Source organism: Solanum tuberosum, unplaced genomic scaffold, assembly GCF_000226075.1.
Source record: "Solanum tuberosum cultivar DM 1-3 516 R44 unplaced genomic scaffold, SolTub_3.0 scf00092, whole genome shotgun sequence".
NCBI lineage: Eukaryota > Viridiplantae > Streptophyta > Magnoliopsida > Solanales > Solanaceae > Solanum > Solanum tuberosum.
The window spans coordinates 1,649,430-1,664,473 of NW_006239019.1; the positions used below are offsets into that span (position 1 = coordinate 1,649,430).

General features: G+C 35.2%; 1 protein-coding gene across 1 annotated transcript; it reads left to right on the forward strand.

The window, feature by feature from the left end:
• Positions 1–1,458: 1,458 nt before the first annotated feature.
• LOC102582390 (protein HASTY 1) lies at positions 1,459–14,475 on the forward strand. The gene is made up of 22 exons (XM_006347772.2): positions 1,459–1,740; positions 2,429–2,530; positions 3,210–3,353; positions 3,465–3,545; positions 3,649–3,718; positions 4,211–4,281; positions 4,356–4,519; positions 4,591–4,662; positions 4,749–4,980; positions 5,542–5,604; positions 5,697–5,975; positions 8,462–8,575; positions 8,676–8,802; positions 8,890–9,059; positions 9,152–9,253; positions 10,114–10,217; positions 10,301–10,589; positions 10,682–10,926; positions 11,891–12,394; positions 12,499–12,793; positions 13,353–13,536; positions 13,649–14,475. The coding sequence occupies exons 1-22, from the start codon at positions 1,633–1,635 to the stop codon at positions 13,726–13,728; spliced, it is 3,600 nt and encodes a 1,199-aa protein (XP_006347834.1). The 5' UTR covers positions 1,459–1,632; the 3' UTR covers positions 13,729–14,475.
• The last annotated feature ends 569 nt before the right edge of the window (positions 14,476–15,044 follow it).

Here is a 15,044-nt window from a genome sequence, read left to right on the forward strand (position 1 = left end):
TTTACATCATAGTCATTTGTATTAGTATTTAGATTTAGAAATATGCACTCACTTAAAGAAATATACGTTTAGAAATATGTATTCACTTCATTATTTCATTTCATTAATATTTTTATTAATATAAATAAAATCAGTGCTCTTTCCTTCTTATTGATAGTAATAAGACTATCTTAAAAAAAGAGAGAGAAGATGGTATAAGTATATAAAATTGAAAAATACACTTAACTGATTTATTTCTAAAATTAAATCACAATTAATGTTTTCTAACATGTTTGATTTCAAATAAGAGAATAATCAACTTAAATCTTAATTTAATAACAATAGAGATAAGACTAAATCCAAAGATTTTGTCAAGTGCCAAATGTTTTACAAATACAAATTCAAACTGTTATAGAACTTTCCAAAATTTATTGAAAAATACTCATTGCAACAAAAAATTGAAGATGTCTTGGTAGTACATTTTTTATCAAAAGAATTTATTTATTTATGTGGATTGAAAATTTAAAACACTATTATAAGAAGGAATTATTCTAATCAAAGTTGTTTCATAATCTTTTATTAAAAGCACTAAATATTTGAGGAAAGACTTTCATTTGTGTGTGCTTAATTTTTGAAAAAAAGATTATTCTAATATTACTGATAGCATTTTATTTATATCATTTAATAAAAAATATAAAATAATTAAAGAGCAAATCAAAAGATTCTATAAAGGAAACAACTGCAACAATAAATTGAAGATATATTTTGGTTAATACATCTTTTTTATTAAAAGAAATATATTATTTATTTATGTGAATCAAAAATCTAAAACACTATTATAAAAGAGAATTATTCTTAAAGAAGGTGTTTCATAATCTTTTATTGAAAGCAATAAATATTCGAGGAAAATGACTTTCATTTGTATGAACTTAATTTTTGAAAAAAAGATTATTTTAATTTTATTTGACGAATCTTATTTATATCATTTATAAAATAAATAAATAAGAAAATTAAAGAACAAATCAAAAGATTCTACAAAGGAAAATAATTGCAACAATAAATTGAAGATATGTCTTGGCTATTACATTTTTTTTTATTAAAAAGAATTTATTTTTTTTATTTATGTGAATCGAAAATTTAAAACACTATTATAAAAAAAATTATTCTTACCAAAGGTGTTTCATAATCTTTTATTGAAAGCATTAAATATTTGAGGGGTAAAACTTTCATTTGTGCACACTTAATTTTTGATAAAAAGATATATTCCAATTTTACTTATATCATTTTTAGAAAAAAAAAGAAAAAAGAAAATAATTAAATAGCAAATCAAAAGATTTTACAAAGGGAAACAAAAGAAAATAGTAAAAAATTGAAGGACCTGAGTAAACAATTCAAACCAGAGCAGAAAAAAGGAAATTATATTATAAAAAAAGAAACATTGGTCCCCAAATTTCTGAGAATCCTTCATCTCTCTCCCATTTCCCTTACTTTCTCCATTGCACTCACTTTCCTCTCTTTGTCTCTCTCCCTGTAACCCCTAAGCGCAAGTAACTGACATCTCTGCTAAACCCTTTTCATGTTTTTTCCTCCTTCAATCCCTTTTCAAGTATAATTTCAAGAAACTTCAAGAATCTTGAAGAATATTTAAAGAAGATGGAGGAACATGGGGTATCAAGCAATGTAGCTCGTGCTATAGTGGCTGCCCTTGATTGGAACTCTTCTCCTGATGACCGTAAAGCCGCGTATGCCTATTTAGAATCCGTAAGCATCAGATAGCTGATATATCTTTTTTTTTCCTTTTCAAGAACCCACTTTGTTATATTTATAATTCTTGAAAAAGTAGGAAGGAACAAAGTAATGGGTTTGTTTTTATTTTTTGCGCCTTCTTGAATTAGGTTTAGAAAAAAGTTTGAGTCTTTAATGGAAAATTTATGTAGGTGACTTGATTTTTGAGTCATATGGTTCTGTTGAAGGTAGGAGGAGTGTGATTCTTGATCGCCATGCTTGAGTTGTATGAAGGATTCTGAAAGAGTTGGGGTGTTTACTTGTTAAATGTTTATATGTGTGTGGTTTGTAGCTTCATCCTATCGGAGTTGGAGTTAGAGTTTATTTTCTTTTCTTGGTATTTTCTTGAAGAAAAGGTATTGTAGGGGTTTTGTTGAGTGTCTGGTTTAAATTGAATATAAAAAAAAGAGTTGCTGAACGATATATGGGAGTTCTGCTGATAGAAATTGCTTGGGTATAATAATTTTAATTGGACTAGTGGATGCTTGTATGGTATTTGAAGTAACAGTCTGCTCTTTGAATCAAAGGGTTTGGTTGAGGGGTTTAGTTCACATGGAAGCGAAAGGGTTTTTGATCACTTTTCTTTTTGTTTCCTTATTCTTATTTGAGTAGTTGGTAGGGTTCTGATGAAGTTGGGTGTTTCAACTGCATATTTCTTTTGCAGATAAAAGCAGGGGATGTACGTGTCCTGGCGAGCACATCATTTATTTTAGTAAGGAAAGAATGGTCTTCAGAAATACGACTGCAAGCCTACAAGATGCTCCAGGTTACATTATGATAACTCTGCATTTAGTTCTTACTTCTTAGCTTTTCATCCTTAGCTAGGCCACCTAAAAATCTTAGTGTCAACTGTTTCTTTGATGGATTCTATAAGTAGGACTTAGTTTTCTACCAATAGCATTGTTCAGTAAGGACTTCATCCAAAACCGGATGCGAAGTTACAAAGGTACACTTTTAAAATTTCTATTGTTCAAGGAAAGAGAACAAGACACGGGTAATTAGCTTTTGTCTTCAGTACAGAGTGAATAAATAAGGTTTTAAAGCTCCACTATGCCCTCTGGCTTCTACCTCCACTTTGAACTCTATGATGGCCTTCTCCAGAAGATTTGAGCCAACCTGTCTGTAGAAAGATAACAAAGATTAGCTGCTGGGGAAAACATAGTGTCCTGTCCTAAATGGGCATACGTACTTGACAACAAAACACCAAAATATGTTGGAAAATGGCCGAGCTTCTTTGCTTTAATATTTTTTGTGGTTGAATTCTGCAAAGAAGGTATGCCACTTACCTATATAAGGGATTTGAAATTTTGACTCAAGTGTCCTTTACACTCATCTTTTGAAATTTCATACAAGTACACTCTGTGATGTAAATGTCCCAATATTGCCTGAATGACTTTAACGTTGAGTTCCTTCTATCCGTTTCTCAAATTTTATTAATTTTACAGCATTTGGTGAGGTTGCGATGGGATGAATTAAACCCTGATGAGCGAAGGAACTTTGCAAGTGTAGCTGTTGATTTGATGTCTGAAATTACTAATTCCAGTGAAGAATGGGCTTTGAAAAGTCAGACATCAGCTCTTGTTGCCGAGGTATTTCTGCTGTGTCTTCCTCTTTCTTTTTTTTTCTTTTTGAAAAAAGATTTGGTCAATTCATTTGATAAATTTATAGTTCTTAGGACCACACGATTGTCTATGTTTCAGATAGCTAGGAGAGAAGGTTTAAGTTTGTGGCAGGAGCTTTTTCCATCTCTAGTATCTCTTTCTAATAAGGGTCCTGCACAAGTAAGTTTCATCTTTCTCCTGTTTGGTTCCGTAGTGTTTCTTTTTTTACACTTATTTGAGGTCTTCATCAGGTAATGCAGTTGCGTTATCTTTCTCATTGCAGGCAGAACTGGTCTCAATGATGCTAAGGTGGCTTCCTGAAGATATAACTGTCCATAATGAAGATTTAGAAGGTCTGTGGTTAAAATAAACAGATTAGTCAGTGCTATTCTGTAAACTGGATTACACATTGACCATTAGTTTATTGTAAGAAAAAAAGGCAGGCTGCATAGTACTATTATTTCTTTGATTGAGATGCTTAGGTGAGAGAGACTCATTGGTCAGTGTTTTAGAATGTTGTTGTAACTCAACTCAACTCAGCTGCATGTCAATACCAAATTAGTGTCGGCTATATGAATCCTTTGTATCCATTCTACTCCTTATCCTATGCATCCACTTTGTATTAAAAAGATTTATCATAGTTTGATGCGTTTTACATCGACAAATAATCTACAGTAATCTTTCTCCTTTACCTCAGCCTGGGACTGGCTATGCTTTTCATACTGGCAGAGTTTAGAATGTTATAAATAATTTAACATAATTTGTGTGTTTTTTCATGCTGGAAAAAACCTTGATTCTAATTATTTCTATTTTCTTATTACCTGGTACCTTTTTTGTTGATTTAGGTGATCGCCGTAGGCTATTATTACGTGGACTTACCGACTCTTTGCCTGAGATTTTTCCCTTACTGTACAGTGTAAGTTTTTGGTTGGGACTTCTTGTGTAGTTGGGATATTTTTGCATCATTCTGAGTCTTACTCTCATAGCCAGTTACTAGAAAGACACTTTGGAGCTGCACTAACTGAAGCAGGAAGACAACAATTAGAAGTTGCAAGACAGCATGCAGCAGCTGTAACTGCCACTCTAAATGCTGTTAATGCATATGCTGAATGGGCTCCCTTGCCAGATCTTGCAAAATATGGAATAATACATGGGTATGCTCTCTGTACTTGCACATGTATAATATGAGTTTAGTATAGTGTATTTATCCTTCTTTTGCAAATAGTTGTGGAATCTTGCTCTCCTCTCCGGATTTTCGTCTTCATGCATGTGAATTCTTCAAGCTTGTCTCCCTGAGGTATGTTGCACCAATGATATCTTGTAATGTAAACATTACATATTTAGGTCAAGAAACTTTTAAGTCATTCCTGAAACTACTTTCAGGAAAAGACCAACTGATGCTGCTGTTGAGTTTGATTCCGCAATGAGTAACATTTTTCAGATTTTGATGAAAGTCTCTGGAGACTTCTTGCAAAAATCTGACTCTGGTGCAGTCATTGATGAGAATGAATTTGAGTTTGCTGAGTACATATGTGAGAGCATGGTTGCTTTGGGTTCTTCAAACTTGCAATGTATTGCTGCTGATAATTCAATTCTATCATTTTACCTTCAACAGGTGATTACTTGTTCCTTTTATTTTACTCTGACAGCAACTTATCTTAAACTCATTTTCTTTTGAGAATAAGCTTGTATACTTTAGTAGATCTCCCCATCTTTAGTAGAATTAATATCTTTTGTAAAGGAGACTCAACTATGATTGGTAGACTGATTTCTAGGAAATGTTTTCTGCTGCTATCAAACATCATTTAAGGCACTGACTATGTAGCATGTTTATGTCTTTGGTACATTATCTAGCATACAATAAGAGGCTTGAGTGTATATGCCAAGTCTAAGCTAGCTTGATATTTGTTTTTGATCATTGGTATGTGCATGATTCTATGAGTCCTGGTTTATTCGGCTGTTTAAGGGAATACTTAGTGTTGCAGTCCTTCATTCATTTTGTTAGGTGAGGTGAATACTCGAGGTGTCCGCGACTTCAAGTATTTGAATTTGAATGATTTGGTTTTATGCGTCACTTGACTTTACATGCTATCTCAGCTTATTTTATTAATTTATTCGCTCAAAATATCTGAATCTTAATTCAGTACTAAAATCTAACTTATTCGGTACTTTTCAGATGCTCGGATTTTTCAAGCACCATAAGCTTGCTCTCCATTATCAGTCTCTACTGTTTTGGCTGGTGGGTACCATAAGTGTATTTGTCACTGATGTGTATGAAATCTTTGGACAAGTTATGTTTCTCTAACCTTTCACATTTCATTCCCTTGGTAGATGCTTATGAGAGATTTGTTGTCAAAGCCAAAGATTGTTGGGTCTGGGGAAAACTCAGCTAATAATCTCACAGTGGGATCAGGACAAGATACAGAGAAAAACAAAATATTGGCTTTTGTAAATGATGATATCTGCAGTTCTATATTGGATGTATCTTTCCAGCGATTACTGAAGAAGGAAAAAATTAATCCTGGAACATCGCTTTCTGTTGGGACATTAGAGTTGTGGAGTGATGATTTTGAGGGTAAAGGAGATTTTGGCCAGTACCGTTCGAGGCTGGTATGTTCCTGTGGCTCATTGCAATTTTTCACTCTTCTATGTTTTTTTTCCTGATAATCACTGTTTTATGTTTCCAAATGAGGACAAGCTTTTGATGTCAAAAGGAAATAAAATTTATGAATAGTGATACTCTTCCTTTTCAAAGTTTCTCCTTTCTATCATTGATGTGGTAGACTCATTATAGGGATAGGTCAGTATTATTGGAGTTCGTTATGTAAATATGGTTCTCAGTACAACCTATGTACTGTTCTACAGAAATAGAAACTATTTCCATTTTAAAAAAAAATAAGTTTCTCCTTTCTAAAAAGGGGTAGAAACTGATATGTACCATGCATAAAGGTTACAATGAATTACTTAAGCTAATGCTTAAAAACTATGACTATCGTTGTTCTGCTCATGAATTGGTAAGCTTAGAAACCTACAGCTTGATGTTTTAAGAGAAACCATCTTCCTTCCTTTTTGGAGTTAAAAATGCTGCAGTTGAGAAAGAAGCTTTTGTCTACTCCACTAGTGGCGCTTTTGGTATATGGACTGGATTCTGGACAACTATAATTGAATGTAGTAAAAATGGGATAATGATGGATTACTTGGAATTGCAGTACAGGGCTATAAATGTTACTTTCTCAAAAGAAGAATAATAATAAGGATACAGGATTGTATTGTGCAACTTGACAGACTAAAAAATTGAATCCTTGCCAATAACTTTGCCTAGTCACAAACAAGTTAGGGGGATATTCCTACAAAAGTGAAATGCTTCACTTGGCTAGTGATAAAGAGAGCTTGTTTAACACAAGAAGTACTTCAGAAGAAGGGTAGACAGCTGGTCCCTAGGTGTTTTTTATGCAATTTGACAAGTGAAACTAACAGCCACCTCTTCTTGCACTGTAATTACACTGCTCAAATCTGGAATTTGTTCCTTAGCATTTCAAATCTGAATTGGACAATGCCAGAACATACATCAGAGTTGTTAAAGAGCTGGGTAAGGAGAGGAGGCAGCAAGAGCCAAAGGAGATGGTGGAGGTTAATACCATCATGTATATGGTGGTCAGTTTGGAAGGAAAGGAATGGTAGATGTTTGAAATAGATCCAATTCCATTCACAAGGTCAAATGGAATTGTATAGTATCCTTACTTTTTTGATGTAAACAGTTGTGTATAGTAGATACAGACCAGATTGTAGATTTGATAGGAAGCTTGTAACTGACACTTTTTGGTGGTGACCAGCATGCCCTTAATGCTGTAGAATACAATCTTACCAGTTTCAAAAAAATTAATAAGGATACAGGATTGTAGAATTTGGTTAAAATATAATTGATTAATGAAGGCATATGATTGGCTTATAATACTTATTGGGATTCAATAAGGTAGGGGTTTATCGGAAACGACCTCTCTATCTTCACTAGGTAGGAGTAAGGCTATGTAAACACAACCCTAATGCTTGAGAAAAATGTGTAGATGTATATGCCCAACTCCTTTTTTTTTTCTTTTCAGTTTTAATTGTCTGGACTCTGGTATTATGCCTGGTTTGGCAGATCCTTCATGCTGTGATGCCAAATCCCCGACTACCCATCAATATAAGATCTAACAATGTTTAATTCGCCTGCCTTGTAGCCATGAGTGTAGGAAGCATTCAATCAAATGCATTTTTTTTTATGATAAGTTAATATTCAACCAAGTGTCCTTAAAGTTCCTCTCAATTTATTGTGTATTGAAAGAGGGTTGGACTCTTTCTCATGACTTGTCTTCTTCTCTTGTATTGTGCTTATTCTATTCTTCATAAAAAGAGAAAAGAGATCTTTTCCATTGAAGGGTTTGGATAATCCGTCGGTCTAACACCCTTAGCCTTCATGTGCTAATATTTTCCTTTCATAGTTGCTCTATTCTCATAACTTGAAGGATACAACTTTTGGGATTCAAAATATAACTGACTAGTTTTAAGTTTATGAGAGCATCAGTGTTGTGAAAGATTATTGTCTTCTGAAACACAACAATGGAATTAAACATCAATAAAACTATTTTTGTTGGGTGATTATTCAACTTATGGATCTTGAGGAAACAAAAAAGTTAGTTGAATGGTTTGCTATGCATGTTGCTACAAACACATTTGCTGTAAGTTCGGTCCAATCCCTTGATGGGATGACATCTAACCTATAGCCTAAAATACTTTAGCCCTACCACCAGTTGTAAAATTGCATTTAGGCTTTAAACCCCATAATAACTCGCTAGTTCACACTTCACGGAGCCTTAGACTATTGATAAATTTTTTCCATGTAAAACTACCCTAAGATGTGTAAGTTATCGACAATTTTTTGTTTGCCTACTATTCATTTATTCAATATTCTAGTTATCTAACACATCATTACTGCTTACTTACCAATTGGTCCATCATTACTAGTTAAAGTTGGTGTATTGTATATCTTTACCTTTCAGTGGTAAATGTGCACAATATTGAATCACTCTCTTACTCTGCTCAATCATGAACTGCAGTTGGAGTTGATCCGTTTTGTTGCAGCCGCCAAGCCTATGGTAGCTGCTGCTAAAGTTTGTGAGAGGAGTATGACTATTATTAAGAGTCTCTTCCTTGCTCCTTATCCTGCTCAGGTTGATTCATGAACTATTGTCTTGAACTTGTAATATGAAGCTAATGATGTTCCTTGTTTTTCCCTTTCCAAATCTCTCACGTCCGTCATCCTTAATTCAGGAATTGGTTATACTTGAGAGCATGCAGTTGGCTTTAGAAAATGTTGTAAATTCAGTGTTTGATGGATCAAGTGAAACTGTACGGAGCAGTTCTGAAGTTCAGCAGTCATTGTGCAGAATGTTTGAAGGTTTTGTGTGATATCCACCTCCTTTTTAGAAATTCTTAACTTAGTTTTCTCCTTATGCTGAGAAGTCGGGTTACTGTGAACTTAAAGGTCTGCTTCAACAACTTCTTCCTTTGAAATGGACTGAACCGGCGCTTGTAGAAGTTCTCGGCCACTACTTAGACGCACTAGGACCCTTTCTGAAGTGTAATCCAGATGTTGTTGGCAGTGTCGTTAATAAGTTGTTTGAGCTACTCACCTCACAACCTTTTGTTGTCAAGGTCAACTACTGAATGCCATTCTATTTATTTAATCCTGTGATCTTATTTCCCATCCAAAACAACCACCATGACATTTTGAGTATAATTGGCAGGATCCTGCTACAAGTGCTTCTCGACATGCGAGATTACAGATTTGCACATCATTCATCCGAATTGCAAAAGCTGCAGACCAGAGCTTATTGCCTCACATGAAAGTAAATTACATTCTTTCTCATTAGTTGGTCATGACACTGGTTTTAGCCTGAATTTGCAAGTGCATTAATAGTAGCGTGTGAATTGTGTCTATGACTTGACCAAGTCTCAAATTTTTGCACTGATATTTTATGATCGGGGGAGAAGGAAATATGTAGAGTAATTACATACTTTTGATAAAGGGACTTGGTAGGGCATCTCAGTTTTCTCAAAATTCCCCTTGCAGTATGTGTCACTTGAATTCCCATAACACATCTTAATCTGGCAATTTTACATGGAATATTTTAGACTCTGTAGATATACAGTCATCTCGGTGACAAATGGAATTTGTCCGTTTTTATGTTGTGGAAACAGTGTGGAAATCCATCATAATTGAAATAGAGAGCCTTTGATTGTTTCATCAGTTATTATCTTAGTTGATCAGACTGTTATGATGATACAATCTTCATCTTTCATAACTGAACAGGTTCTAGGAAGTACAGAATGCCACATCAATTTCTATTCCTGGTTATTTGTAATTATGTCCTTGGGCTTTTCAGAAGCTATTTTGTATCAATGACATATTACAGATCTAGTTCTGAGATATTCTAGATAGTCGAATCTATATGCTCTATTTATCGTTGATATTGTCTCTTCTGATGTTATATTTCTAAGGCAGTATATGAAGATAGTTGCTCACCCTGTGGAAAATGAAAGTGTGGGTGGGTGGAATATTTTTACTTGGCACCGAAAATTTTACCAACACATGACTACTCTGATTGTATCATAATTGTTTTGATATGAGAGATGTTGGTTTTACATTTTAACAGGAGTTTGTTTGGTTGCCTTGGAAAGTGACTGCGCATTGTCTCTTGCTTTACAGGGAATTGCTGACACCATGGCACTTTTACAAAAAGAAGGTCGTCTACTTCGTGGGGAGCACAATCTCTTGGGTGAAGCATTCCTTATTATGGCTTCTGCTGCCGGGTAGCTACTGGTCTTAATGAGTTTCTGTTGTATGCCTAGTTATCATGAGCTTTGACCTTTATGTGTTCTCAAAACTGGTTCAGGGTTCAGCAGCAGCTAGAAGTTTTGGCCTGGTTACTTGAACCATTGAGCAAACAGTGGACACAGCTTGACTGGCAAGATGCATATCTCTCTGATCTGACAGGTTTGATTCGACTGTGTGCTGATACACCATTTATGTGGTCCATTTTCCACACAGTTACATTCTTTGAGAAGGCTCTTAAACGGAGTGGTCTAAGGAAAGGCAATATTAGTGTACAAACCATACCGACATCTGACAATTTGCACCCAATGACATCTCATGTCTCGTGGATGCTTCCTCCTCTTCTTAAAGTAAGGAGGTTCTTAGGAACTGTTTTGGTTAATACTCATTCGTTTCCTTAGTTAAGAGTTGTTAAAAGATGTAAATGTCTTCATTTTGTCAGCTACTCCGTGCCATACATTCTCTTTGGTCTCCAGCTGTTAGTCAAGCATTACCTGGAGAGATAAAAGCTGCAATGGCTATGAGTGATGTTGAAAGGGCCAGTCTTTTTGGGGGAGGTAATGTTAAATTGCCTAAAGGTACTCTAAGTTTTACTGATGGATCTCCATTCGATATGAGTAGAGAAGCTTATGCGGAGCCAAATGAAGCTGATATCCGCAACTGGCTGAAAGGTATCAGAGATAGTGGGTATGTTGCTGTTATTCTGAATCTCTATAACTGACAGTTAAAATAATGTCTTTTCAAAAGTTATCATGAAGTTCTACCTTAGGTGATATGGCAATTCTCATTTAAATTTTTGTGGACGGGCAGACTGGAATTAACATTCCTAGGGTCTTTCTGCTGCAGCTCTTTTTCTGATCTTCTGACAAGAGAGGGGGAACCAGGAAATGCCTCACGCCCAATCCCTCTCTCCATATTAGTAGGAAAAAAATAAAATGAGAAAGAACATTGTGAAGGCAAAGATTACCCTTGCAAGTTCTGTTAACTTCTTATGTTTAAAAGGAAAGCACTGCATTCTTATCTATGGACTATTTTAATCCAATCTCTAATCACTTTACATTGTGTTGATGCTATATTATCTTTTGCTTGCAAATTAAAATTGATGTCTTGAATTGCACTAGCATATTTACTATTTAAAAGTTATATTGAAGTGTCTTGTTGTCCAGAATTCTCCTTTCTTTACTTAAATTTTTCACTTAATTCTCAGTGAAGTGCCTATAAGATCTATCATAAACAATCTCCTATCTCTAGTGTGTGAGTATTAAATCTATTGATCTGCCTCTGTGTGTGTGTGTGTGTGTTATACACTTCTACTCCATGCTCTTGGGAATCAGTTTCATGTTTCCATTTGTTGAAAGCTTACGCTGGTAAAGATAACACATTTTAGTTGCTTTTATATTCTCAACACCTCCCTCACGTGTGGGCTGTGGCATGATTCTTTGTTCATGGGTCAAGCACATGGGAATTCTTTCAGTAAGGTTGGTGGGAGACTCATCCCAGGACCTCTGCTTGCTTTGATATCGTGTTGAAATATGTGACTGTCTCATCTAAAAGCTTTAAGTTGTTAAAGAGAGTACACTTTTATTAATTTGATCATATTCTCCGCACCATTTAGTAGTCTGGTTTTGTTAATACATTTTTTTGGCTTTAGGTACAATGTACTGGGCTTATCAGCAACCATTGGGGATCCTTTGTTCAAATGCTTAGACTCTCAGTCTGTTACTTTAGCCTTGATGGAGAACATACAACATATGGAGTTCAGGCACTTAAGGCTGCTTGTTCATTTAGTGTTGATCCCCTTGATTAAAAATTGCCCTTCAGATATGTGGGAGGCATGGCTGGAAAAGCTCTTGCACCCGTTACTCATCCATTCTCAGCAAGCTCTTAGCTATTCGTGGTCTAGTCTCTTACAGGAAGGTAGAGCAAAGGTTCCTGATCTGCATGGCATAGTCGATGGCTCAGACTTGAAAGTGGAAGTAATGGAGGAAAAGCTCCTGCGAGATCTAACTCGCGAGACGTGTTCAATCCTCTCAGTTTTTGCTTCACCCACACTCAATGCTGGACTTCCTTCATTGGAGCCATCTGGCCATGTGAACCGAGTGGATGAGTTATCACTTAAAGACTTGGCTGCATTTGCCACAAGCTCCATGGTTGGGTATGTGGAAGTTGTCAATTTTAAGTTGCTTAGTGTGTGTAAGTAGTTCTCTAGTCTACATTCTTCTGTTGTTCTCACTCTTGACCTTTGTGATGTATGCGCAGATTTGTATTGATGCATAAAAGCATAGCACTTCCAGCCTTGCAGATCAGTTTAGAGGCTCTAAGATGGACAGATGGTGAAGCTGTAACTAAAGTTTCTTCATTTTGTGGAGCTGTAATCCTCTTGGCTATTTCAACAACTAATATGGAGCTTCGGGACTTCGTTTGTAAAGATTTGTTCCCTGCAACAATACAAGCTCTGGCTCTGGAGTCAAATGCTTTCATCAGTGCTGATTTAGTTGCACTTTGTCGTGAAATTTTCATTTATCTTGCTGATAAACACCCAGCACCGCGACAGGTTATTTGGATCTCACACTTTTCAGTTGCTTGTGGTATCACCCTATGTTCATTGCAATTATTCTTTCTTTTTGTCTGGTATTTTAAAGATGAATTCTAGTGATTGTGCTTATCCATTTGCATTTATTCTCACCTATATTCATAATATTGTTAAAAGGCTATTAGCTTTTGGATATAACAAATTGTTTTATTACTAGTCAAAAGTTAGCAGTTCCCATGCAAGTTTTTACCCCTGGTATCTTAAGAACAAAAACAATTTTCAATTTATTTAACCAAATATATTTCCAGAAATTCTTAAAATTGCATCTTATCTTTTCTCCTTTTCTGTTCATATATTGAAATTGCTCTGACCCATAACTGAAAAACATGTGTTACATCGGGACACATGCTCATAGACGGTGACACGCATGGCTAAAAGTCAACAAAAAAGAAAGCTCTTATTCTTAGTTATGAAGTGTTTTTTCTATCTTCAATAGCAACCATACTGAAGTTTACCTCACTGAAAGCATTCTATCTTAAGTCTACTATTCAATATAATTCATACAAATTTTTGCCTGCAGATTTTACTCTCTCTCCCTTGCATTACATCCCAAGATCTTCTCGCCTTTGAGGAAGCTTTGTCCAAGACTGCTAGTCCTAAGGAGCAGAAACAGCACATGAAGAGCTTCCTGCTGTTAGCAACTGGAAACAAATTAAAAGCTCTCGCTGCTCAAAAAAGCGTTAATGTCATCACAAATGTTTCAAGTGAGTAGACTTCAATAAAACGCCTTGTTTTTTCTCCTGTCTTGTCCATATAAACCTAGAATTTTAGTTTTTTAAGATGCTAATTTACTTGTGATTCTGACTCATTCTTCAGCAAAACCTCGAAATGTAACTCCTGCTTTGGAATCCAAGACCGATGAAGGAGATGCTATTGGATTAGCGGGAATCGTGTAAGGAAGTTTGTTTCACATATCGGTGATCATTTATAATATTATCAAAAAATCGTGAGTTAATTACCGAAAAGCTCCATAATATCCCAATGTAATGGTTTAGTCCTCAATGTTGATGCTGTTCTTATTCTGCCCCCAATCAAGACTACTGGTTCTTAAGTAGTCCTTTAACCTTATCGCTGGTGAAATCCAAGGGCAATTTCCTACCTCTTTTTACAGGTAAGATTGCACAATATACAAAAAAAAGTATACTAACAACAGAAGTATGTTTCTTGTTTTGAGTTTGATGTTAATCATAAAATTTTGGCCTTTCACCGGAAATTGCCCTTTTTCATTACCTGTTGAGGTTGGGAAAATTTGAAAACAATCGTCAACCATTGAGGAGGATGTAGTAAAGATGAAATGAAATACTGAGGAGGATGTAGTCAACAACAGATCAAGATTGCAAATGTCACATGAGAGCTGCAAGGAAAGGCCATCTTTTTAGCTGAATGGTTTGTTTGGAAGGCACTATTAATATCATATTTTCTGACTATCTGTAAAGTTGCTCTTTCTTCTGCATTAGTCATGGCTGTGAGTTGGTGTTCCATGTACATTCTGCTTCTTTTGGCTTCTGCTTTTTGACTTTGTAAATCTGAACCATAGTCCAGTATGCTTTTCGAGTTAAGAGTATTGGCCTGATGCAATGAATACATGTCCTGTAAACCTATACAAGAATAGTTGAAGCTTTCAGATTATTTTGTTTGTACCTCACTGCTTCTTAACTCTAATTGCTAACTCGAGACTGAGACTACATTATTCAATTTATAATTGTTCTTAAAGATCATAGTTCATGATATTGTTGGATATGTATTTAATCACTTAAAACCTGGAAGCGTAAATTGTGCCTATTGGTCTCATTTTAGTCCTGATGTATCACCTCAGATGGTCGTTTCTTTTCCAAAAAGGAATACAAATTTGCTTACATGCCAAATAATACCAACATGAGGAGATGTAAATTTGCTTACATCTACAAGTGATAGGAATACATATGAAAAGAGTTGTCAACTAACACTCAAGAAACATTGAAGGAAGTGAATACACCAAAATGGTGTACAAAGCATCTTCATGACAGCAACGTCTGTTGTTTGTAACACAAAAATGAAGAAAACATTTATAGATCATCTAATACTTGTTATGAAATTGGCATCATATAGCCAGTTCAAAATATTATTGATTTCTTTTCCTTTTCTCATTCGTGGATCATTCTGCTAATTGTGGCCTGAGTTCTTTTAGATGCTTCTAGAAACTACTCATTTGGTTGGCCAACACACTAATAAA

What these genes read in the sequence shown, in the direction of transcription:
- LOC102582390 (XM_006347772.2), top strand. Translation starts at nt 1,633, where the DNA reads ATGGAGGAACATGGGGTATCAAGCAATGTAGCTCGTGCTATAGTGGCT. An exon ending in AGTCTCTACTGTTTTGGCTG is followed by an intron (nt 5,605 to 5,696) that starts GTGGGTACCATA and finishes TTCCCTTGGTAG; the next exon opens with ATGCTTATGAGAGATTTGTT. An exon ending in ATTATGGCTTCTGCTGCCGG is followed by an intron (nt 10,218 to 10,300) that starts GTAGCTACTGGT and finishes AAACTGGTTCAG; the next exon opens with GGTTCAGCAGCAGCTAGAAG.